The sequence below is a fragment of the Melanotaenia boesemani genome, chromosome 14 (genome assembly GCF_017639745.1).
Source record: "Melanotaenia boesemani isolate fMelBoe1 chromosome 14, fMelBoe1.pri, whole genome shotgun sequence".
Taxonomy (NCBI): domain Eukaryota; kingdom Metazoa; phylum Chordata; class Actinopteri; order Atheriniformes; family Melanotaeniidae; genus Melanotaenia; species Melanotaenia boesemani.
The window spans coordinates 27,881,418-27,904,519 of NC_055695.1; the positions used below are offsets into that span (position 1 = coordinate 27,881,418).

The 23,102-nt window shown below is 39.6% G+C and overlaps 2 protein-coding genes across 2 annotated transcripts; one reads left to right on the plus strand and one right to left on the minus strand.

Annotated features, from left to right (window-relative positions):
- The first annotated feature begins 122 nt into the window (after window positions 1–122).
- Window positions 123–7,730, plus strand: fbxl5 (F-box and leucine-rich repeat protein 5). The gene is made up of 11 exons (XM_042005426.1): window positions 123–257; window positions 961–1,176; window positions 2,244–2,339; window positions 2,514–2,709; window positions 3,099–3,284; window positions 3,474–3,599; window positions 4,432–4,586; window positions 4,676–4,758; window positions 4,935–5,663; window positions 6,152–6,300; window positions 6,673–7,730. Exons 1-11 carry the CDS (start codon window positions 174–176, stop codon window positions 6,747–6,749), a joined length of 2,097 nt encoding a protein of 698 aa, XP_041861360.1. The 5' UTR covers window positions 123–173; the 3' UTR covers window positions 6,750–7,730.
- cc2d2a (coiled-coil and C2 domain containing 2A) lies at window positions 7,729–22,780 on the minus strand. The gene is made up of 38 exons (XM_042005421.1): window positions 22,605–22,780; window positions 22,403–22,484; window positions 21,885–21,965; window positions 21,651–21,792; window positions 21,353–21,444; window positions 20,609–20,710; window positions 20,447–20,527; window positions 20,145–20,360; window positions 19,883–20,039; window positions 19,667–19,803; window positions 19,450–19,581; window positions 18,547–18,756; window positions 18,334–18,440; window positions 18,117–18,257; window positions 17,699–17,855; window positions 16,770–17,035; window positions 16,431–16,608; window positions 16,175–16,328; window positions 15,953–16,100; window positions 15,650–15,788; window positions 15,370–15,573; window positions 15,199–15,291; window positions 15,015–15,106; window positions 12,967–13,134; window positions 12,830–12,887; window positions 12,635–12,744; window positions 10,552–10,648; window positions 10,364–10,462; window positions 10,114–10,290; window positions 9,849–9,863; window positions 9,528–9,731; window positions 9,357–9,446; window positions 9,154–9,267; window positions 8,929–9,063; window positions 8,716–8,838; window positions 8,588–8,646; window positions 8,336–8,513; window positions 7,729–8,223 (listed from the first exon to the last, which is right to left on the minus strand). The coding sequence occupies exons 3-38, from the start codon at window positions 21,912–21,914 to the stop codon at window positions 8,038–8,040; spliced, it is 4,791 nt and encodes a 1,596-aa protein (XP_041861355.1). The 5' UTR covers window positions 21,915–21,965; window positions 22,403–22,484; window positions 22,605–22,780; the 3' UTR covers window positions 7,729–8,037.
- Between the last annotated feature and the right edge of the window lie 322 nt (window positions 22,781–23,102).

The window sequence follows — 23,102 nt, forward strand, 5'->3', positions numbered from 1 at the left end:
GTTCTGTGGCAGAAATGTATTCGCGAGATACGTTTCTATGATATATTTTCGACGTGGAATATGTTAAAAACTGGAGTTACAAACGTCCCTCTTGAAGTCACGTGAGACTCTCGCGCACACCTCCTTGTTTGATTGTAGACGACGCAGATGACGCAGTGAGGACTCCAGTGAAGATGGCTCCTTTTCCAGACGAGGTGGATGTGTTTACTGGCCCACACTGGCGAATGAAGCAGCTGGTGGGCCTCTATTGCGATAAGGTCTATAGAAATTATTTATTAATTGTTGTAAATGTAAAGTTCCAAAAAGGGGAAACGTAACTGTGTTGACAGAAGAGTAGTGAACGACAGCTAGCACGTTAGCTAGCAGGCGTTAGCTTGTACGTTTAGCAGTAAGCACTGTGGATTGAGACTAGGCGGCTATCAGATGAGTATTTATTAGTGTTTCGACACAGTTCAGCAGATATGTGATTAGATCATTACCAGTATGTAACGTGCCTAGTAATTTCATACTGTGTGTTAGTGTGCTTTTATAATATATATAAAGCTTCAATAGACAGTTCTACCCAGCTAAAACGTACCTTCTGTTTGTTAGCTTTAATTGCAAAATGGTTTGTTATGTAAGACGTTTTACGAGCTGCTACGCAGTTTATAAAGTTCCAACAAGCAGAGCTGTATGAAATATTAAAAATTAGGAGCAGGTTACTTGTTAAAATAGTTATCTTAAAATATTTGTAAGATAAGCTCATTTAGGACTCCAGCTAATGCACTGCTGCTATGCTAACACGAGCTACGGTGCATAGCTCTAATGTCAATTTACATTCACTACTACTTGTGTAAGTATCACTTTACTCTGATTTGAAGGAACGTGCAGCACGGTCAAGAATCGAGATATAATAAGAGGCTCAATTATACAAATAATGTTTTTGTTATTAGGGACTCAAATTTTGTTTGGTTTTCGCAGCTGTCAAAGACCAACTTCTCCAACAACAATGACTTCCGCTCCTTTCTTCAGTCACTGTGCGCCACCTTTAAGGAGTTCAAGATGCATGAACAAATTGAGAATGAGTACATTATCGGCCTGCTGCAACAGCGTTGCTGCACTGCCTACAATGTACATGCCGACAACAAACTTTCAGAAATGCTGTCCCTCTTTGAAAAAGGGCTGCATAGCATTAAGGTAAATATACAGATATATTTCTGCCACTAGGTTAAGGTTTTACCATAGCCTTTAAATGGTATTTGTTGCACAAAAATGCCTCAGTAGAAAGGCAAGATCATACTTAGTTATACACAGCTCAGCTGATGCAAGATACTCAATGGTTGGGTGACACTATGTTATTAGAGTAGCCATTATGCAACTGTGCAAACATTGCTGCACCACCAACAACATCAGAAGTACTTTTTACATATAATTACTAAAAACTGAAACTTTATACATCTTTTAAAAAATCAAAGTTTGTATTCCAGCCTATTTAGAACAAGCTTTCATAAATTTAGATCAAACAGTTTTACTGTAGATTAACGGAGTTTGAACTTAGATATTAACTATGAAGAAAAATGGCTTGATGTACAGATTGATATGCTGAACTGTGTTTTGGAGGGTGAGCCATTTATAAAAACTGCTTAGCTGGAGACAACAGTTATTGTTCTTTCTCAAGCTATTGGCAAACAAAAAAAGGGCTTTCCAGAATTAGGCAATTGTGTAAATCCGAACTTCTGCTGTACCAGTTGCTAAAGTAGAGACTTTATTTTACTTTGGAGTAAGATCCTGCTTCCTGTCCAAAAGAAAATCTTTCTGTGGAAATAAATAATACCGCTCATATATTTGTAAATAGTTCAGTCAAACTGAATTCCTTTCTGTTAATAATAAAAAAAAAAAAAGTTTAGAAAATTGGGTAATTGGGTCTGAGAAGGTTCAGATCTTGTTTACAGTGTCTAAGCTAATAACCCAGATCCCGAGCCCTGAAAAATAGCACAATGGAACAAAAATAAATATCATGTCAAATGCTTTCTGCAAGCTGTTCCATAATTTAGTGCATCACAGTCTAGAGATTTTACAGAAAGTCCATTACACAACTCACTTTCTGTCAGGGATGATGCAAAATTCTAATCATAAGCGTCAGAAAACTACATTTACTGCTCAGTATTAGGTAAACTGTTGTCTATTACATACAGTAGCATATGGACAAAAAAAGGTTTATTTCAGACACAGGCAATGAATTACTAATTGTTTTGTATTTTTAGAGTGAATATGAGCAGCTTAACTATGCCCGGCAGCTGAAGGAGAGACTAGAGGCTTTCACACAAGACTTTCTGCCCCACATGAAAGAGGAAGAAGAGGTACAAGATCCTCAGATACATTTATTTTATAAGAATATTTTAATTGATGATTCTCCCTAAGAATTGGTAAGACTAAATTATAATCATAAATGTCATTCTTAGAAATGTATCTGTTGTTACCCTAGTGAATTACTCTGCTGTAAGCTGTTTTCAAACTAAGGAGATTTGTTTCAGGTGTTTCAGCCCATGCTTATGCAGTACTTCACCTATGAGGAGCTGAAGGACATAAAAAAACAGGTGATAGCGCAACACTGCAACCAACAGCAACCGGACTGTGCTGCTGAGGTGCTGAAGGGTTTCAGTTTGTGGTCGCAGGCAGAGGAGCTGCAAAAAGCCTTTAAATATGCTGATCACGAAAAGACAGATTATGGTGAGTTGGTATATTTACAAACATTTAACTCATTGTCACTATCATAAAGTGTTTAATTTCTTCCATACCTGAACCTGCATTCTTGTGGATGTCTCCAGTTATCTATGCCGCTGTTCAGTATTGCTGCTGTATGTTACTGTCAGCATACTAAGTATTTTACCCATTAAAGTCAACAGTACTGGCATGCACATCACCTTTTTTTGTATAAACTCAGATTCTTGAATGTTAAGGTGCATTGTCTGATACTTGAAGATATCTTTTTTGCTGTCATGGTTACTTTTCAGAAAGCGTACATTGTCCTGGAAAGTGGATGACATTTATAAAAGCTGTATATTATCTTTGTGGCATTTGAGTCCCTCAAGCTGAACTTTTTTTGTCCTCCACTTCAGAACTGGACAAGAACAGGAATTCTTCAACCTACATCTCCCAGCTTCCTACAGAAATTGTGTTGAGGCTGTTCCGTTATTTGGGCCCCGATGATCTGTGTCGCTGCAGTCAAGTGTGCAGCTCATGGTCACAGTTGGCCAAGACTGGCTCTTTGTGGAGGCACCTCTATCCTGTTCACTGGGCCAGAGGTATGCTCCACATTCATTTAGTGAAGACTGTTCATGAAACGTAAGCAGATGACCTATTCAGTTTAATGTTTGTTCACTTTAGGATCACATCTGTTTGGTAATCATTCAATTTTTTTTCTGGTTAGGACTTTATCGTATTCACTTAGGTATTCTGTGCTGCATTGCTGATAAATGCTTTTTTTATTTTAGGCGATTATTATTGTGGCGCCCCCGGGGATCTTGACCAGGAGCCAGACGAAGCATGGGTGAAGAGTCGGCAGAATGAGGGACGTGCCTATCAGGAATGGGATGAAGATGCTGATGTTGATGAGTCAGGTGAGGCTCCGGTTCTGTTATCAACTAAAATAGCATTGTACAGCACCAGTCAAAAGTTTGGACACACTTTCCCATTAAGTCTAAGGAGAAAGTGTGTCCATACTTTTGACTGGTATTGTATATTACTGCATAAATTAGAGCAAGCTTTCTCTAAGCAACTGCTCCCCATCTCTGGAACTCTCTTCCCCCTGACATCCGTACCATAGACTCTCTTCCTCTCTTCAAATCACATCTCAAAACACATTTGTTCAGACAGTCCAATTCCATCTAGTCACTCACCATCTTTATGTTGTCCTCCGTTTTGTTTTGTTTTCTACTTATTGTTTTTAACCATTTTAATGCCAAGAGATTACAGGGACAATTTATTCTTGTTCATTAATAAAATGGCAAGTTCAGCATGGTCAATACATTTTCACTCTATTGATCTTTTTATATTAATCTGTGAAGCCCTAAAAAACATTCTGATCTTTTTATTTTCATGTTAGATTTTGCTGATCCAAGTTTAGTTTTAAGGATTTAACCACTTTATTTCTGTTGGACAAAATGTAACTGGGACCAAGCAAAGATGTCCAAATACATTTTACCTGAAAAGAAGACATGAAAAGAGGAAGAAAAGCAATACAGATCTAAATAAGATTAGCCATTTTCTTTCCAGTATTTCCCACATCATTTTATTTAACATAGACAGATGATAATAAATTTAAAGTCCAACTCCAGACTAGTTATTAAACTGATCTCTTTTACAAATTTTACTCAGTAAGAAGCAAACATGTAAATTTCTTTCAGTCATAGTTGAAATGAAGTCATCTTTGTTCCTTTTTTTTCTTCTCAGATGTATCGGGTCACAAAGAAGGCTCTCTTGCAATTAGCACTGCTCAGAGAGAGAAGAGGCTCCTGAATGGGATTATCCAGAACCTTCTTCCAGCTGTGGGTCTATCTGTAAAGTCCATTATTTTGGCATATAGCTCTACAGTCTCAAGCAAAATGGTATGCAGTCAAAAACCTAATTTTTCACACGGTTGTTTAAAAATGAGATGTTTTTGTGAAAACAAATTCCTTTTTTCTTTTATCTCCAGGTTCGTCAAATTCTCAGCCTCTGTCCCAACATCACTCATCTGGACCTGACTCAGACTGATGTTACAGATTTAGCATTTGACAGGTTAAAACTTTTCCTCAGTTGATGATGCTGTTTTCCTCCCCACAGCAGCGTAAAGCCAGATGTTTATTTACATTTATGGTGTCATACTTACATTCAGTCAATAGTATTTGTAAAAATGCTAATAAATAATAAGCTCAGTTCTCACTGCTGTCTTCCTTCTGTCCTTCCTTGTCCAGCTGGTCATCTCTCGGAGCTTGTCGCTCTCTGGTCCACCTGGATTTGTCGGGGTGTGAGAAGATCACTAATAACACCCTGCAGAAGCTCTCTGTTGGGCTGGGTGACCTCACATCTTCAAATTGCTCAGACAAACGTTTGGATCGACAGGCTAAACTACTTAAAAGTTCCCCAGTACCCATCATGCTCAGGGATGAGAGGAACCTGCATGCAGTGGGACGAAAGCGGCCCGCCATCATTTTCAAGCATGGAACTGGCCGTTGGGGTACTGCCTGCATCCCAACACAGGTTTGGGTCCTGGACACTTCCAACCTTGGTGATATTGAAGATGCTGCAGAGTGGAGCCGCCAGGGTGAAATGTCTCTCCCCGAAAGCTTTGTTGAGACCCAGTTTGTGGGAGGTTCATGCTGTTGCAGGAGGAGCAGGAGGCGCGGGAACAGGACAGGCTCAGATGCCTCCTTTTTGCATCAGCAGTATGCCATCTCTGGGGAAATGTTCTGTGGTCACTCCAGCTGCTGCTCTAATGACATGGCCCTCAGGACTTTTACAGGGGCCCAAAGTGACTCAGGCATCACAAGAAGCAGCACTGCAGATTTTCGGACTAAATGCTCCCCACTAGGGGGGTTGCAGTGTCTGCAGCCTGCAAACAGGACTGACTGCTTAGAGGCAAAACGCACACTGAAATTTCTCAGTCTCTCTGGATGTTATCAAGTCACTGACCTGGGCTTGAGGTAATGATCATGCATTGTTGTGATTAAAGCAAAAAAAAAAGAAAAAAGATCCACATTGTTATACTTGAAATAGCCTAATAACCTAGCTTGGGTGTAATTGGATATTACTGTCTTCAGATTGCCCTACCAAGTCTTTCCAGTTTAGACTGCAATTTTATTTAGTTATAACTGAGTGCAACCTGAAATAAGAAGATGGTGCATTAGTTTGAGTGTTGATGCATACCTTGATTAATTCCTCCTCCCTGAAACCTTTCTTACACAGTTTAGAATAGATTTAGATTAGGTATTTATTCACTTGTCTAAATGGAAAACAAAGTGCAAATGTGCTCAAAGTTTGTCAGATTGTCTGTGTCCCACATTGCAAGCATTACACTCAGCAGTACAACCCTTATTAGGCTAAGTCTGGATTAACGGCGTTCTTCTAAATGTTCTGCTGGTCTGCATGTTGTTGAACCTGTAATAAGGCTGCATTGCACCGTATGTTTCAGGGCCTTGTCTCAGCGCGGAGGACTTCCTGTCCTGGAGCATCTCAACTTGTCTGGCTGCCTCTTCATCACTGAGGTGGGGCTGCAGGAGCTAGTGTCAGCCTGTCCTTCCCTCAATGATGAACACTTCTATTACTGCGACAACATTAACGGTAACACAAGTGAAACTACCAGAGGGGTGTTTAATTTTGTCTGACACTTTTTATCTAGTAGGGTGTCTCGAAAAAAAAACAAAAAAAAAAAACACTATTTTAATGACTGTGCAGCAGCTCTAACAGACTTTATTAACCATACTTGCATAGCCTTTGTTCTGGTGTAAGTAACCAGAGCTGCTGAGATAGAAGGTAAGTCAGCATTGCTGTAACTGGTATGATGCCTTCAGATTTCATTGACAGAACTTTACTGAATCAGCTGTATGCTGCAGTTACTATTAAATGTACACAATAATCAATAAAACATTATAATGTGGGTGTGTTTAAATGATGTAGATCAGTAGATGACCACTGTGTGGTGTCTGTCTCCAGGTCCTCATGCAGACACAGCCAGCGGCTGCCAGAACCTGCAGTGTGGTTTCAGAGCCTGCTGTCGCTCTGGAGAGTGACCCTGCCCAGCTCCACTCTAAAATCTCTCTTCTCCCTATTCTTGCACTTTATCCTGGGAATACCATTTGCTGTATTTTGTGTCACTTAAAAATGTTTCTTGATGAAACTGTAATTTTGCTCCTGCTATTTCCACATATATTTAGTGGAAATAATCGTTTAGATAAGGAAAAAAACGATGGGGGTGGTAATGGGTTTCAAGTGTGTGCAAAATATAATTTCTTTTTTTTGTTGTTGGTTTTGAAAAAAGTAAGAAGGTAGAAAAACAGGAATACCAAGTACAAAGTTTTCTGTAGTGAAGCCATGTTTTTCTTTTTGTCTCAAATTATTCAAAGTTCTATTCAAGTCTCTTTCCTTGACATAATCAGCATAGTTAACTGTAGGATCAGAGTATTTTCTTTTTTCTCCCCTCACTTTTATAGCTGGTTGGAGTGGGTGTTGTGGAAAATTTAACAGATGCTCCTTTTGATTGAAACCGTTTCCAAAAGTTGACAGTTGTATGATAAAGCAACTTTTAACTGTTCTGGGCTGCCAGGCTTTGATGTTAAGCTCATAATCAGTTACCTGATTTTACATCAAACTGATAATCTTTTGAGCTCAAGTCAGTCTGGTGGAGAACACAGATTAGAAGGTCTTGACCTGGGCAGTACAAACATAGGAATTGGTATGATATAGCAGTATAGATGTAGGTGTTTGATTCAGAGTTGTGAAACTCAGTGTTCAGTCTCCATACTTTATGCACTCCAATGGACAAAAAACCCCACAAATGTTCACTGACTAGAGATCCGATGTGTTCAACTCTGAAAACCTTGTAGAGCTGAAGGCTGGGCTGAGGGGTTAGAATAATTACTGTCACACTGGAGTCCTACTGTGTACATTACTGCTTTATCATATCTCAGCAGGAATTATTTCCTTGTTCTAAAGTCTTGCATGAGCTCTACTGCAAATGTTCATTTCATAAGAATAAAAACGACTTGGACACAGCTTTTAGTCCATTTTATATCTGCATCAACAATTGTTAAGAGTAGTATGGTCACAAAGTTTTGTCTCAACACAGTTAAACAACTGGGAAAATGTGTGTATATATATATATATATATATATATATATCTATATCTATCTCTTCATCTGTTGCCAGTATGTATGGTTTTCGGGTAATGTTGGATTGGTGTGTGTTGCTGAGAAACTTTTGCTTATAGAAAAATCAGATGGATAAAAATGTAGAGTAAAAAACAAAAAAACAAAGTTAATTTATCTACAGAGGTAGTGATGCTAGGAGAATGGCATTGTATCAAGTGCGGACAAGTGAAGCCAGGTACACCCACACAGAGAGGACATTGTTGGGGTAGGGGTGCACGTACACAGCAAGTGCAAACTCCGCTTTGGATGTCTGAATATTGTGAACTCCGGTGCTGTACACCTGCTCAATGATGCGCTGAATCTCAGAGAATGGCATATGCAGAGGGAACCCTGTAATCTAAAAAGAAAAAGATGTTAATAGTGATAATTCTAACATCTAAAGCGCTTTCGTTTACGCCTTTTGGAAGTGGGGTTGTATTGCTGTGACGCAGCTGTTTTTCTACACTTACCCTGTAGTCTCCCAGCTGGCTCTGCAACTCCAGACGGTGTCCTTCAGCCACTTCCTGTCCACCGCCCAGCTCCAGTTTAGGGAGGAACCGTTTCAAGGTGCTGTTGCAGTAGCGGTTCCAGCGGGTTGGTTGATGTCGGCGCCAATCCATGATCTTCTCCTTCAAAATGTTCTCAATTCTAAACAGAGCGAGATGTGTTTGTTCAAACCTGATGTAGAGAGAGAGGCAACAACCTTCACTGCTATTACTCACCTGGTCTGAAGCTCTGAGGCAGCTACTTTGTTCGTGCGCTGATACACCAGCTCCTCTGGCTACAAGACAAACACAGTTATTGGAAAACTGAATAAATGTCCCTTTATAAATAAAGGCTGATCCCTCACCTGGACACTAGACAGCCCAGGATGGGAGAAGGATCGGGAGAAAAACGGTTTCCAGAAGTTGGCTTTTGTGATGTCAAAACTCATCCTCATTGGTGATGCATATTCTTGAATGTTGAACCAAACCTAAGCAACAAGTTAGAGAAGAAAATAAAAACTATAGGAACTATTAAATGGGGGGGTATAGTGTTACATAGCTGCTCTTCCTTTACTCACATTGTCAGCATTGACCAAACAGCCAACTGTTTGCAGCGGGCAGAAGGTGTCATACTGGCCGTAATACTGACCACTGCTGGGGTTCCAGATAAGGTAGCGGCTTTGCTCATGGGTTAGGACATATGCGGTGGGTCCCTGACAAGTAAAAGGAAAAGAAAATCTAAATTTCATGAAACATTTTATGGAAAATCCCTTTACGTATATCAACATTTAAATGTCACCCACCTCTGGTATGGCTGTGCCAATTATCAACCAGGCTTTCTTGCCCAGAGACAGAAAGTAGTTGCACAACAGCACAGCATGCTCTTCCTCATCTCCTGCTAGCAGAGTGAGGAATTGCTAAACAAAAAGAGAAAACGGGGTACTGAAAGATGGGTTCCCTGACCCCTCTTTGAACTATTTTAACACCTAAAAGAGATTTAACTCACGTCACAGGTGCTCCACAGGCTGCAGGCTCGAGAAAATAATACTTGGTCCGGCAGAGAAGGGAGGAGGGAGACAAATCGGGCGACCAGTGTCTGCACAGGAACAAGTGTCAACTGAGAGGGTGCAAATGAAGTAGAAATACATTTTTCTACTTTCAGTACAATCATACAGACCGTGGCCTCCAGAGGGTTATTTGGGAATTCATCAAGGAACTCTTGTGGGGGGTTGAGTGGTTGGATATAACGAGTGATGAAGACTGTCTTCCCGTTAAGGTCAGTGACTGTGGTGATGCAGGGTCGGTCCGGGTAGCTGAGTGCTGCATCCCTCTCAAACTTCCCTGAAGCTTGAAGTAAACGCTCGTCTTCCTGACTGTCGAACTGCATTAAAGGGTCAAATGTTACTGCAGATGAACATGGACCAGCAGTGGGTAAAAAATATGTATAATACAGAAATGCATGGATTATTAAAATGGGGTTTGAGTTTTGAACAAATACCTTTACTTCCTTAATCTAGTATGTGCAGCAGAGCAAAAACCAATGAATAATGAAGGAGGATGACAAGAACAAATTAATGAAATGATGCATTATTGGCTCTTTCAAAAAAAATATTTCTAAAAAATATATCAAATGAATCTCAAATAACAAAGATGTTAGAAAATGCATTTGTTGCAAAGAAAAATGGAGACAGAAACAAAGAGAAACAAGCAGTGATGCAGAATAAACTGTGAGACACAATCCATCCATGAGTGAAATGACTTGCCTTCTCCCTAACAGACTCTCCTGGCATCAGCTGAGGTTCGATTGTGATGAAGAGCGTGATAAAGGCTCCCTCATTCAGGCTGCGCAACATATCATAACCACCGTTATTGCCATGGCTCCGCTCTTTGCTGTATCCCAGCAGCACAGCTGGCGTATTCACTTTAAACGTCCCATCAATCTGTCAGATGCAATAAGAAATGTCAGCAACTAGTAGCTGCAACTTTCTACTTGTAAAAAAACACAAATCTTACCCTGGACTGAGAGTAAATGGTGCTGAAGGGAATCTTGACGGAGCCCAACCAGTGCTTCTCTATCTGGGTGTGAATGGATGAACCCCTCTCTTTGTCATTCTGCAGAGCAAAGTTGCAAGTAAAGCAATTTAAGGAGCAGGATGTGAAAACTGTGAGCGAGACGAGAAGAATTGGCAATGCAAACTCACCACTCCAATTTCATGAATTACTTCATCAAATATGTTGATGAAGACTTCATCTCTGACTGACTGCAAGCTGGCAGTACTGTAGTCACCATTGGGAGCGCTGCAGAGGGGTTCATCAAACCAGACAGTGTGTGAGCTGAGGTAGCGCATTTTGTCTTTTTGTTCTCATGTAAAATGCATCGACATAGACTCACGCTGTATTAAGTACACCTGTTCAACTGCTTGTTAATGTAAATAATTAATCAGCCAATCACATGGTCACGACTCAACACATGTAGTCATGTAGACATGGTGAAGACAACTTGCTAAAGTTCAAACTGAGCATCAGAATGAGGAAGAAAGGGTATTTAAGTGACTTTGAACGTAGCATGGTTGTTGGTCTGAATGTTTCAGAAACTGCTGATCTACTGGGATTTTCACACACAACCATCTCTAGGGATAACAGAGAATGGTCTGAAGAACAGAAAATATCCAGTAAGCAGTAGGGCCTGACCGATATGGATTTTTTGAGGCCGATACCAAAATTTGGCAGAAAAAAAAATCCAGTTACCGATTAATCGGCCAATTTCTTAAAAAAAAAAAAAAAAAAAAAGAATAAATTAACTTCATTTTTGGTTCATTAACACTTCCACCAACAAAAATATGAATTACATGCAGAACATTTTACTGTTTTACAATATTTTATCCTTATATGTTTAACTTTACAACAGAATTTCCAAAAACATGCAACAAAGCATCAAATAACTGGGAAATTAAAATATATAACCTTAAAAAAAGTCAATCTATAAGTTAATTGTATTAATGAATGATGAACTAATTAAATATATCTTGTTTTGTACTTCTTGCCAATACAAATTAGAAGTAGGGTAAAGTACAGGTAGAAAAATATATATAAGGTGTATGGCTTATATAACCAACATGTGTGAAGTTAGCTAAATGTTATTTTTGCAGCCTTCTTATGCACTTCAATGTTAAATATTTTCTTTGTAATGAAATATATCATGGCATATATATGAACCAAAATAAAAACCAGATATGCTTTTCTCAAATATCAAAAACTATGTCATCTCTGATAGAGTTGTATTTTATATATAATGGTCACAAATGGTCTGGCACTAACTCTAACACATAGTGAGTCGCTGTTACAGCCTGTCACGTTAGTATTTTCTCACAAAGTAAAACTAAGGGAGACATGACATCATGACGATGGTTGAAGACAGACTGTAATATTAATAATTCGTTTTTGGTGCTGCAGTGAATAAACCTCCTCCCCTCTGCATTCACATCTTTTCTCCTAAAATACGCCTCAACCTGCAGCTGACGGAGTGATGAACGGTCGTTCTGTACTATCAGATATTTTACACACTTATGTTATTTCTGCAGATACTGGCTACTTAGCTAATGCTATGCTAGGTTGGGATAACAGCAATGTTATTGCTAACATAGACGGGTATTATGACTGGCCTTTTTTAGGATTAACTTACGGCCGACATTGACCATTTTGAAAAGGGCTAATATTGGCCGATTAATTGGTCGGGCCCTAGTGAGCAGCAGTTGTCTGGAGCAGAATGTCTTGTTGATCTCAGAGGTCAGAGGAGAATGGGCAGACTGGTTGGAGATGATAGAAAGGTAACAGTAAAAAAAAAAAAAACCTGAAGCAGATGGGCTACAGCAGCAGAAGACCACACCGGGTGGTCAGCTGAGAGGCCCTCTTGCAGCAACATTGGCCTGGTTTAACCAGCAAAGCCTACCTGAGTATTGTTGCTGACCATATCTATCCTATTCTGACCACAGTGTAGCATCTCACATGTGTCACTTTTGACGTGTCACCACGTCACAAATCTCAAATTCTCTTCAAGTGTTTTCTTAAACTTTAACTGGTTTCTTGCTATCTTGTCAATATAAACCAAAATCTCTGAGGAATGTTTCCAACACCTTGTTAAATCTATGCCATGAAGAATTAAGGCAGTTCTGAAGGAAAAAGGGGGTCCAACTGAGAATGGATGGATGGTAAGTGTAAGTAAGATCTTCATATATATGTATCACAAAATAGAAAAAATAAACCAAGAAGTTTCCAGTTATTCACCTAAATGGCAGCTGCAGCTCCTCGTTCCAACTTGGGTTTGGTCCATCAGCTGTGGTTGTTTGAAGTACTGAGCGCTGGAAGGAAACTTCCACAAATGGCCTCACTTGCACCTGCATTTCCCAAAAACATACTTATCTTAATTTATGTACATCACACTGGTAGCAGTTATAAAACAAAGCTGGTGTGTACCTGTACCTGGCTGAGGTACCAATCACTGCCCTGAATGGCACTCTGAGAAGACTGTCCTGGTTTACTGAAATGAAAGCCCTCTTGTTAGGGACATGTACGTCTGCAGCTTCTGTTTATTCTAAATATTGACTGGTGGCACACACTTGCTCTGGGGCCTGCGGATGGGAATGTCATAGGCCCGGATGATGTTGATAAGCAGCTTGATGTCTCCGTCGGACAGATTCTGAGCGGTCACCTTCTTCCGTTCTTTCCTCTGAGGTTTCAGTGGTCGCTTGGGTTCAGCCAGCTTGAACAGGTTTATTCCCAGAATCCTGATTGTGGCAACAATGCAGTCTTAATTTTAAATGATATCTTGGTAAATGTAAACAAATCAGAATTTCTTTGTGAAAGAAAAACAAAACAACGACAACAACAACAAAAAAAACCAACTAATTTTAGCCCTACAAAATGTAGATTGGGATCATTATAAATGACCAGTACTCGGTACCTTCAGGTATTTACAATGTGACAATCACAATGCTTACGTATAATAATGTGAACTATGTTGTTATAAACCAGTTTTTGGTTATAAAGAAAAATATACAGTTAGTTTCCTTTTCATTACAGATAACCAACAGAAGAAAAGGATGAGCTTGTTTTCTTTATTACAACTAGTAGTAATCATATAATAATATTGTAATAAGTGAGTGAATTAAAATGTCCAAATTTTAAAATGATAAAGTTACACTAAAATGTAAATTGAAACAAAATGTAATGATTTGTAAATCAAATAAATTAAGGTTTATTCATAATTGAACATGAAAAACATATAAAATGTTGAAAGTTTAGAAATTCTCTGAAAATTTCACCTAATCTTATAGTAAATATAAGGTATATGTAAAATAAAAAGTTACAGGAACAGCAGCTGTTGCACTGAGTGTGTTTAATTGGCAGCTGGTCAGTAAAATGATTGGGTATAAAGAAAGCTCCTCAAAAGGTGCCAAATCTCTGGGTCAAAACTCATGTGAAAGAGCCTGAGCCAATTTTCTGTTCATGGATCTTCTGGACCAGATCAGAGAGACTTGTAATCAGCCTTACTGCCTTAACACACCCGATTTAAATGAAGCAGACCTTCTCAACACCTTGTTCTAAAGTTTTTTAAATCCTGGTAATGAGACATTCATTTGGAAATGATTAAAACCTACAAGACAGTGGCCTAGGAGGACAGGAGCTGAAGAACCCTGTTAAGTAGTTACAGCTTTTATAGCAGCAAATGCTCCCATCCAGATGTTGTCTTTGTCAGGGAATGTCTTGCTTGTTTGAGCAAGACAATGTTAAAGGACATTCTGCATCTATTATAACAGGCTTCATATTAAAAGAGTGCATGGACAATGAAATGTCTCACTTCCAACATTTGATATGTTTTCTGTGTGTAGGTAATTAGGTAATGGCTTGGGAGAAAAAACTGCACTGTTTTATATATATATATGTTACAGAGGTTGCTTCCTTCAACTTTTTAAAATTGGGATTATATTGTAAATGGTTTCTTTATTGTGCCCATTACTCCTAATTTTGTACTATTCTAATTAAGAAAAATACTTAAAAATAGCAACAATTTTGTAAATTTCTGGGAGGACTGACTACTGCAAAAGGTCTATAATCACTATGGTACTGGTACTTGAGAGTTTAAACTAACAACACAGAGGGTGGGAGATTAAGAAAATAAATCTCTAAGAACCTACCCTGAACCTGCACCACTGAAAAAAACATGAATGGGAGAAGAACAGTGGAAACATGGAAAAGAAAAAGGAGAACATTCATTTTAATTATGGCAAAAAATGTGCAGTGTAACACGCAACAGCGTGACTGGCTTTGTTGCCTGTGGTTGTATAAAATAAAATACTGGTTGCTCGCAGAGATTAAAAAGACCAAAGCTGCGAAAAGCCAAGAAACCGCTTTGCTGGCCCTGTCCCGCTCCCTGTTGAGCTTATATGACTTTACTAGGTAATCAAAGCTGCATCAGGCACTCTTTGTAACAAAAATAGGACGGATTATTCGGAAATCAGTAATGAGAATAAAGCAAATAGCAATGTTTGGATCAAAATCTAAAAAAGAAATATGTTCACTCTAACATGTAGCATGAACATAGAAAAAGAACAACTTAAAAACAGATTATTTAGTCATGTTAATGATGCTGGTGACAATTTTTTACCCAATGTTTGGAATCTCTTCTTCAATCACCAAGTCAGACAGGAGGTAGTCATGTTTGGCAAGAAGAAATCTGTTGATGACCGATTCTCTGATCTATAGGAAAATAGCAACATCACAGTAAACCTGGTGCTAGTATCTCAGTACTGGAGAAGAAATAATCCTTCCATCAGAAGCCGTTCGCTCACCTTCTGAAGGTATTTGGCCACTAAAGCTCTGTGTGAATCCAAATGTTCTTTAGTGTCAATTATTTCTCCATCTTTCAACCGTTTTTCATACTCCTAAGAAAAAAAAAGCATAATTCACCTTGCTTCAACTTGTTCTTATTTGTCACTTACTTTATAAGTGGAAAAACTCACCTGGAAGACCGTATTCGAGACCTCTCTGTCGAAAGCAGGAACAAATTTGTAATTGCGAAACTCTGCAACTTCCTGGCTCCTCAGCTTGAGCAGACGAAATCTGTTGGATTTCTCCAACTTCTCATCCAAAACTAAATTAAACTCCTCCTGCAGATGTTCAAGACGAAAGTACTCTGGAGCTGTTACCTCTCCGCTGCTTGCCACCTGAGAATCACAAAGAAAAACTCCTCATCTGATTCTCATTTTTTCTGAATTTTGAAAGAAGTAACTTAAAACCCACTTTAAGCAGCTGCATGATGGAGGCATTTTTCGGATCGTTGGGGTCCATTCGTGACTGTGTTGCCCACTCACTAATTTTTTTCATGTCATATAATCCTGATGCCCCAATGTATGTGACAGCATCGAGACGGCCCAAGCCACTATAATGCAGACACAACAATTATTATTACATAAACAGTTAAGACAACAAACGGCAGATAAAGCACAAAGTTCTGCATCATAGCTGCACACTTCTGGGAGCTACCATCTGTGTTATCCTGTGGAAAAATTATGCAAAATCAACATCTCTGTTTTCTGAGACTACCTGTGTATGCCACCAGGTTGTTGGGAAACAGGAGGTGCGAGCGGCACATCATCCTCACCAATCCCCCAAGATACAGAGGATGACAGCTTCCCAGAGGTCAGCAGCGTCAGCTTATTGCTGCCATCAGCCTCAAACGAGAGCGGCACATCTGAGATAGGGAGTCAAAGAGAGGGATGTTTAAAATGATACATGGCTGTATCAAATAGATATAAAGACACTTACCACTTCCAACTCCCTCGTGGTCAAACATCACTCTCTGATTGCTGCTGAACTCAAATTCCTCAATAGGGACGTTGCCTGTAACAACTGAGGGCTCTGGCACTGGAACAAACACCTGAGCCAGGAGGGAGCAGGATAATCCGATCTCCTCAAACACCTGCTCATACAGGTACACACAAACCCATGGGAAAAGATGGGGAATTATAAAGGAATACAGCAGCCACCTATTAAACTAATGTGCAGCTTCTCTTTACTGTACCTGCAAATTAATACTTTGGGGACAGTTAAGTATTTTGAGGTTGAAAATCTGACCAAAGTGAACCCTGAAGTCAGTGCTCAGGGAGCGGCTGTCCGTTCGGGAAACTTCCTTGTCGTTATAGAGGATTTTAATGAAAAGAGATCGCTTGGAAACATCCTGTCTTCGAGCTACTTCAGTCCTAAAAAACAGAGGAAAAAAAAAACTTTAAAAATTTTAACTGCCATGGGGACCTCACCTTTTCTCAAAATGTAAAAAAAAAAAAAAGAAAGAAAGAAAGAAAAAAAAGTCTGTAAGTGTGTAGAATAATACCACTGGATTTTTTTGCTATTTGTTTCCTACCTGGGGCAGAATTCACTGGCAGTGATGCTTCCTGATGCAGACAGTTCTGGGATCAGGATGGCCTCTCCGGGTTTCCTCCGTATCCTGGAGGCTTTCTCTCTCACTTGCTGGTCTATGAGGCCAAAGTCTGGCTTCTCAGGAGGCACAGGCCTTGGGGGACCTTCTTCGAACGGCCCTTCTGATTCGCTCCCTTCCTTTTCATCTTCTTCCTCTGTGTCATCCTGTGTCTGTCCTTTCTTTTTCTTTTTTTTTCTCTTTTTGATTTTCTGAAAACAGTGGACATTAGACAGAGTCTGAGCCAAATGAACAAGAAAAGTAAGACGAGAGTCTAAAGTATTCTGACCGCTGCAGCTTTCCGTCTGTGACATCACCTGAACTGGCAGGAAGTCTCCTCTAGAAGTCTGCGATGGCTAAGAGATCAACAGAAACACCAAAGTTGTCCAAGAAATGAAGAAATTTTACCCTAAGTGGCTCTAGAAAATTTAAAAAGATTCCTCCATTTTTGGTGAACCATCATAAACAAAGAGGAAACATAAAAAGGTGAAACAGAGAGCAGTCTCCATCAGACTAACTTCCGTTGGAAAAAAAATTAAAAATATACGACTGCAGTATGTTAAAAATGAAAATATTAATTATAGCAAAAAAAGGAATACAAGCCTACATGCAGAGAGAGCTTCTCCATGCAACTGATGCAGGTTCAATCCCGGCCTGGAGACCTTTACAACATGTTACCCTCCCTGCCTCTGACCTACTTTCCTGTCCAGCAAATGTGTCATAATAAGGCCTCTAGAGGCAGAATAATGTTATCTAAATTCCATACATTCATTACACAATTAGACAAGGGAAAACACAGAATTTAGAAAAAGAAAAAAAAAAAAAAAAACTGAAATGAAAACTTTTGCCAAAGCTAAGCTGTAGTTGGTTGGCACCTGTTTCTTCATCCAGGGTTTCCATTCCTCCAGCTGTTTATTGTACTCAGCCAGCTTCTTCTGGTAGGCTTCCTCACTCTCTGCTGCCAATTCCATGACTTCTGACAAGATTTCATCTTCATACTGCTGCTCATCTGATGCCCGATCCACATTCTCTCTGCACCAGCAATAAACAAGACATTGCTTTAATTACACGGATACAAAAAATTACAGATGGATCAAATGGCCAGATTTGACATTCTCCATATAGTTTTAGTTTCAAATTTCAGCCCATAAAAATATGCCTTAAATGATTAGTATATGGTACTGCAGAGAGAAACTACGATAGTGAAAATATAATCTTAGAGTAACCTGCCTTCAGAAATTCTAACGTCTATCGTGATTTTTTAGTTCAGGCTTGAATAAATTTAGAAATTACCTTCTGAGGTAGAGTTTAAAGGGGGTGTTGGTAAACTTCTGAAAGTCTCTTAGCACCTTAATCTCCTTCCACACTTTAATTATGCTCTTCAGCAGAGTCCTGTCCTTCTCCTGCTCAGCATCTCGCAGCTGCCGAGTGCTCCTGTAATGTTCAGGCGTATCGTTCAGTTTTCAGGTCATGTTTCTAAACTGAGCAGGATTCGAATGGAAGGACTCACCTCACTTCCAGGCTGTATTCAGAAATCCTCTGCTGCATGGCCTGAGTTATGATCTGCTCACCATGGACGCTCACCATATTCTGCAGCGCCTTCCTTAAGCCATTCAACTGAAGCAGAAAGAAAATGGACATCACATACATTGGCTATTGGAATGAAAGGAGGAACGTAATGACGGATGTACCACAGACAGACAGTTGTCTGGTGGAGTTTTACCTTGTCCGTGAGGTGTCCTGTGAGATTATTGTGCTGCCTGGTTAGGTACTGATCATACAGCTGAGCTAGACGAGCTGCCAGGACATGTTCACGGCTGAAGAGTGGGTGGTGGGAGAAGATGAGCCCTGAGACATCAACATCAAGCTGATAGTCTCCTTCTGGGTCTGCTGCACCACCAATGTACAGATTTGCATACTTGGATTTCAGCGCCTGGTGGACAGAATAAAATCATCCTCCATTCAGTGTTCTGGAAAATGATAATTGCCATTACATATACATTTGGCACTTTAATTTTCCTTTAATGTGTGTTTATGTGTGCGTTTGTCTAAAAAGAGGGCATTAAATAGCTGGAAAAATCAATACCAGTGGCACAATGAAATCATGCATGACAGTGATGCACTATAAACACCTAAATACACGACTAACACTGTTTTCCAGATGATCACACATCAGCTGTATCTGCTTCTGAAATGGAAATGTACATCTGGAGTAAACCAAGATCAGAGCGGCTGGAGAGTATGAGTATAAATCTGCTCCTGTATGGCTGAGATAACAATTAAAAATATAGTAGCGATAGTTAAATGGTCAAAACTTGAAACAATAATAGGATAGGAAAATTACTTTTGGTATTACACACCCAAATAAAGTAATAGAGATAGCTCAGTCAGGTTTACTCCAACAAATTTTTAATATGGTTCATTATCGTCACTCCTTGTCCTATCAAGTCCTCCCTGCTCCTTTGTACCAAATGCCATACTGTACTGCCCTTTTGTTTTGTCTCTTTTTCTTAGGTAAAAGGTTTAGAGATAGCTCTGGTCTGAGGAAGCTACGTCACTTTCAGTGCATGATGTGACAAATGATCAGAATGGTGTCAGTGACAGTTACAGTGGATGTGTGTCTGACCTTCCTGTACACAGTTTGCAGTGCAGGATCCAGGTCCCCCTCCATGTGGAAGAGAGGGGGTCGGGTGGATGATTCCTTTATGGGGTCAGGCAGAGCCATAATCCTCCCATCATCTCCAAACCACTTTATTCCCTTATCATATATAAAGCAGAAACAAGATTGGGAATAAAAACAAAACTACAGCATGGCATATTTTAGCAGTCTAAGCCAATTATACCTCCTTCATTTTCAAAATGCGATTTTCTAAGATGTTCTCATTGGTCACAGAAATGGGGGGCCTTTCCCCAACGTAGAGACCTTCATCCTCCAGGTAGCGAGGCTTCATGTTTTCAGGGAGTTTAACAGAGGTTGGAACTGTAAAAGTGATGTATTTTTAGTTAATGACAAATGCCATCATCAGGTGAAAGCAATGGATTTTGACAGAGCACAATACCTGTTTGAAAGCTTGGTGTAAACAGGAGCTCGCTATCACGCTGAACACGTTTTCTGTACCTAACATACTCTGCCTTCCTCACTTCCAAGAAGTCCTGAGGAGACTGGCCAATGACAAATAAATCCTCTTCGTTTCCTACCAGAGGAGCTTCTTCATCCTAAGGCAGGGTGGAGAACAATCACTATTATCTAAGCGCATCTAAGTGCATCTACAGAAGTGGAAATAGTAAATAGTAATAGTAAAATTCCTGTTGGTCTGTAACCTGGTTTTGATTTTCATCTTGATTTTCCTCCTCTGCATCTGCATCCTCTTGTTCCTCAGCCTCTTCCTCTCCATCCTCATCTCCGTCCTCTTCAGCTCTTTCTCTCTGTTTCTGTTTTTTCTTGTCAAGCCTCTTTGTCTCATCAGGTGGATCAGGCTCAAAGTTGAATGTAAAGAAATTGTATGCCTCCTCTGTAGTTGGGAGGCCTTCTGCTATCTGCATTAACATAAAATAAGTATCTAAATAAATACATGTAAACATGATTTGTACATTAAGGATTCCAGTTTTAATATACGCCTTACTTGTCTTGCAGCTTCTCTGAACTTGACCCCGGTGTTTCGGGCTGGAGAGGCCTTGTGTCCTTTTGCTCTGACTGGATCAACCTGTCAAATGTTTGGAAATAAGCCTTCACTGCTGGACTGGTTAACGTGCCCAGTTGTGGTTTGAGTAAAGTAGTTGCTCACCTTTCTGTCAAACCTTGTTACAGTGTCCCTGTCTCTGAGGCTTTGGAGGCGACTGACAGGTTCTGCAGAGGCTTCCTCCTGCTGAAGGTTCTCCACTTTAGACTGGAATGCAGGATACATTCAGGATAAAGTCTATTTAGAGTTTACCTTACAGACTAGCAAGTACAATATGAATTCTGTTGTTTTGGGGGTTTTTGTGATGCCTTGTCCACATGAACATGGGTATTTTAACCAAGTGACTTATTCCCCAATCTTCATTCCCTCACAGTAAAACTTGTGGAAATGCAAACCACTCCAGAATGATACATGTTTAACAGCATTAGGTACTATAACTTATGTTCCAAACCACCTGTCTTCACAGCCCAAAGGTGCCTGCCATCATGTGTAATTTCCTCTCACTTGTTAAATTGTCTGATGTGCAGCACATATATAAAAAGTTGTATTAATGTTGATGCAGGCACGATCTTGCCAATGTATCCCACTGACATGTCAACAAAGCGGATAGCAGCTCACATTATGATTTCAGAAGCCAAACAAGCCCCTGATGCCTGGTGCAATTTCTAAATGTCTTTACCCTGGCTGGAATTTTAAGATATGTTTGTTTCAAGGGGCCAAGAGATGTGTTTGGATGGACACCATTAGTGCAAACATGTAGCAAAATCTGTTAATAAAAAAACACCCATGCTCATATGGACAAGGCTTTATTCAATTAAAAAATAGTTTTGAGAAACAGACAAATATTACCCTTGCTGCTTTTAGCTTCTCTTCAAAGTGTTGTGTCATAAAGTCATCCAAATGTTGAGAAGTGGAAGCATGCTGAGCTTTTAGAGAGATACCTAAGAAACAAAGCACACCATGAAACAATTGTAACATTATAAACATGATGAGGAGCATCAGGATGGATGGAATAATGCTGAACACCAGACACTTATTTAGATTTCTGCATATACTGGTCCTGACAGCAAACTGTACTTTGTAGTTTATAGTCTTCGTTTTGCTGAATTGTGCTAATACAAAGCCATCCCAAGCCGAAGACACAAACCTCTCCGAGATCCAGTTGGAGGTCTTGAAAAAACCAGTGAATCATCTGCCCTTTCAGCAGATGCTTCATTTGGACTGTAGTGCTGAATAGTAGAAACCTCTTCATCATCATGAGACTCTTGGGCTGTAGGCTGCTTGAGCAGCTAATAAACACATAGAGCAATAAGTAGCGTTAGACTTGATTGATGCGAAACAGTTAAAAATATACAATCACAGGTGTACTGAGGAGATGCACCCTTTCCCTTCGTCTTTGTTTCTGAGCCATTAACTTGCGTTTCAGAGTCTCTCCCGGGTCTTCCTCGCTGTCTTCAGGTTCCTAATATAACAAAAGGAACAGTTTAGACAAACAGAAACAAACCGGGATCCAAATGGCTATTTAGCGCAAGAAAGCTGGGAAACGGGGAGGAGAGCATGAGTTTAGCTAGTAGCACAAGGAGGAAAGCAACTGAAGCCTACAGGCTATGCTAGAAAACGCAAACCAACCTTCTTAGTAGTTTCTCGCTTTCCCACACCCGACCTGGCAGACGGAACCAGAGCCTAACGAGTCATAGTAACATTTGCCAAAGCGTTAGCAACACTTCTACCCGAGTTATACAACAAGTCTGAATTATCCAGTTCATGTTGAGACTTGTTAAGATGGGAGCTCGTTCAAATTGTTTTAGGAGAACTAAAGTAGGCAGCTGGCTAACACTATGTTATAGTTTAAATAATGTTTAGATTTTACCTAGCTTAAAAAAAGGTGTATTATTTTACCTGGACGTCGTCCTCATCTTTGTTTTTTGCTAAGGTTGCCTGCAAAGCACGTCGTTTCTTTTGCAGTTTTTCTCTTATTTCACTATAAGAAATAAAGGAACTTATTTTAAAACAAAACCAATACAAAAAAGTTTAAACCTAAAAGACTTAGACTGAAACTACATCAATGTTTCGAGCCATTAAGCGAACATAGAATAACTACCTTGAGGAAGCCAGTTTGGTGAGTATTTCCCCCCCGACACTGATTAGTAGTTTTCCATCAACTTTTTACAATAATTTATAAGGCTTTACGTGCGTTCGGCTTGTGCTTAAACTTGTATTTTCAGGGTCAGATTTTTTCCAGGCAAATAAAATCCGCTAGCGCTGCCTAGTAACGACATAAACTACTCCTCCACCTACCATGAATGAAAGAGCCGGTGCAAAAGATTGGAATTTCCATTCGCCAGAAGTGATGCCAATCAAAAGGCTTCCGCCTAACAGTATCCACCTACTACGGTGTCCGAGGAGGCACAAACATGTAAAAACCAAACATCTGTTGCGGGTTGTTTTGAAAGATATATATATATATATATATATATATATATATATATATATATATATCTTTTTTTTTTTTTTTTTTAGGATTTGGACATAGATACCTCTATAAACAGAAAATACAAAGATGTAATGGGAACATATACAGTGTAGAATGAGAAAAAAA

Coding starts and splice junctions, on each gene's coding strand:
- fbxl5 (XM_042005426.1), top strand. CDS start 174: ATGGCTCCTTTTCCAGACGAGGTGGATGTGTTTACTGGCCCACACTGG. Junction 4,587..4,675: donor CTACAGTCTCAAGCAAAATG/GTATGCAGTCAA, acceptor TTTTATCTCCAG/GTTCGTCAAATTCTCAGCCT. Junction 5,664..6,151: donor GTCACTGACCTGGGCTTGAG/GTAATGATCATG, acceptor CGTATGTTTCAG/GGCCTTGTCTCAGCGCGGAG.
- cc2d2a (XM_042005421.1), bottom strand. CDS start 21,914: ATGGCTCAGAAACAAAGACGAAGGGAAAGG. Junction 17,036..17,698: donor AACCCTGGATGAAGAAACAG/GTGCCAACCAAC, acceptor CACTGTTTTCAG/AAAATCAAAAAGAGAAAAAA. Junction 9,447..9,527: donor ATAACCCTCTGGAGGCCACG/GTCTGTATGATT, acceptor GTTCCTGTGCAG/ACACTGGTCGCCCGATTTGT.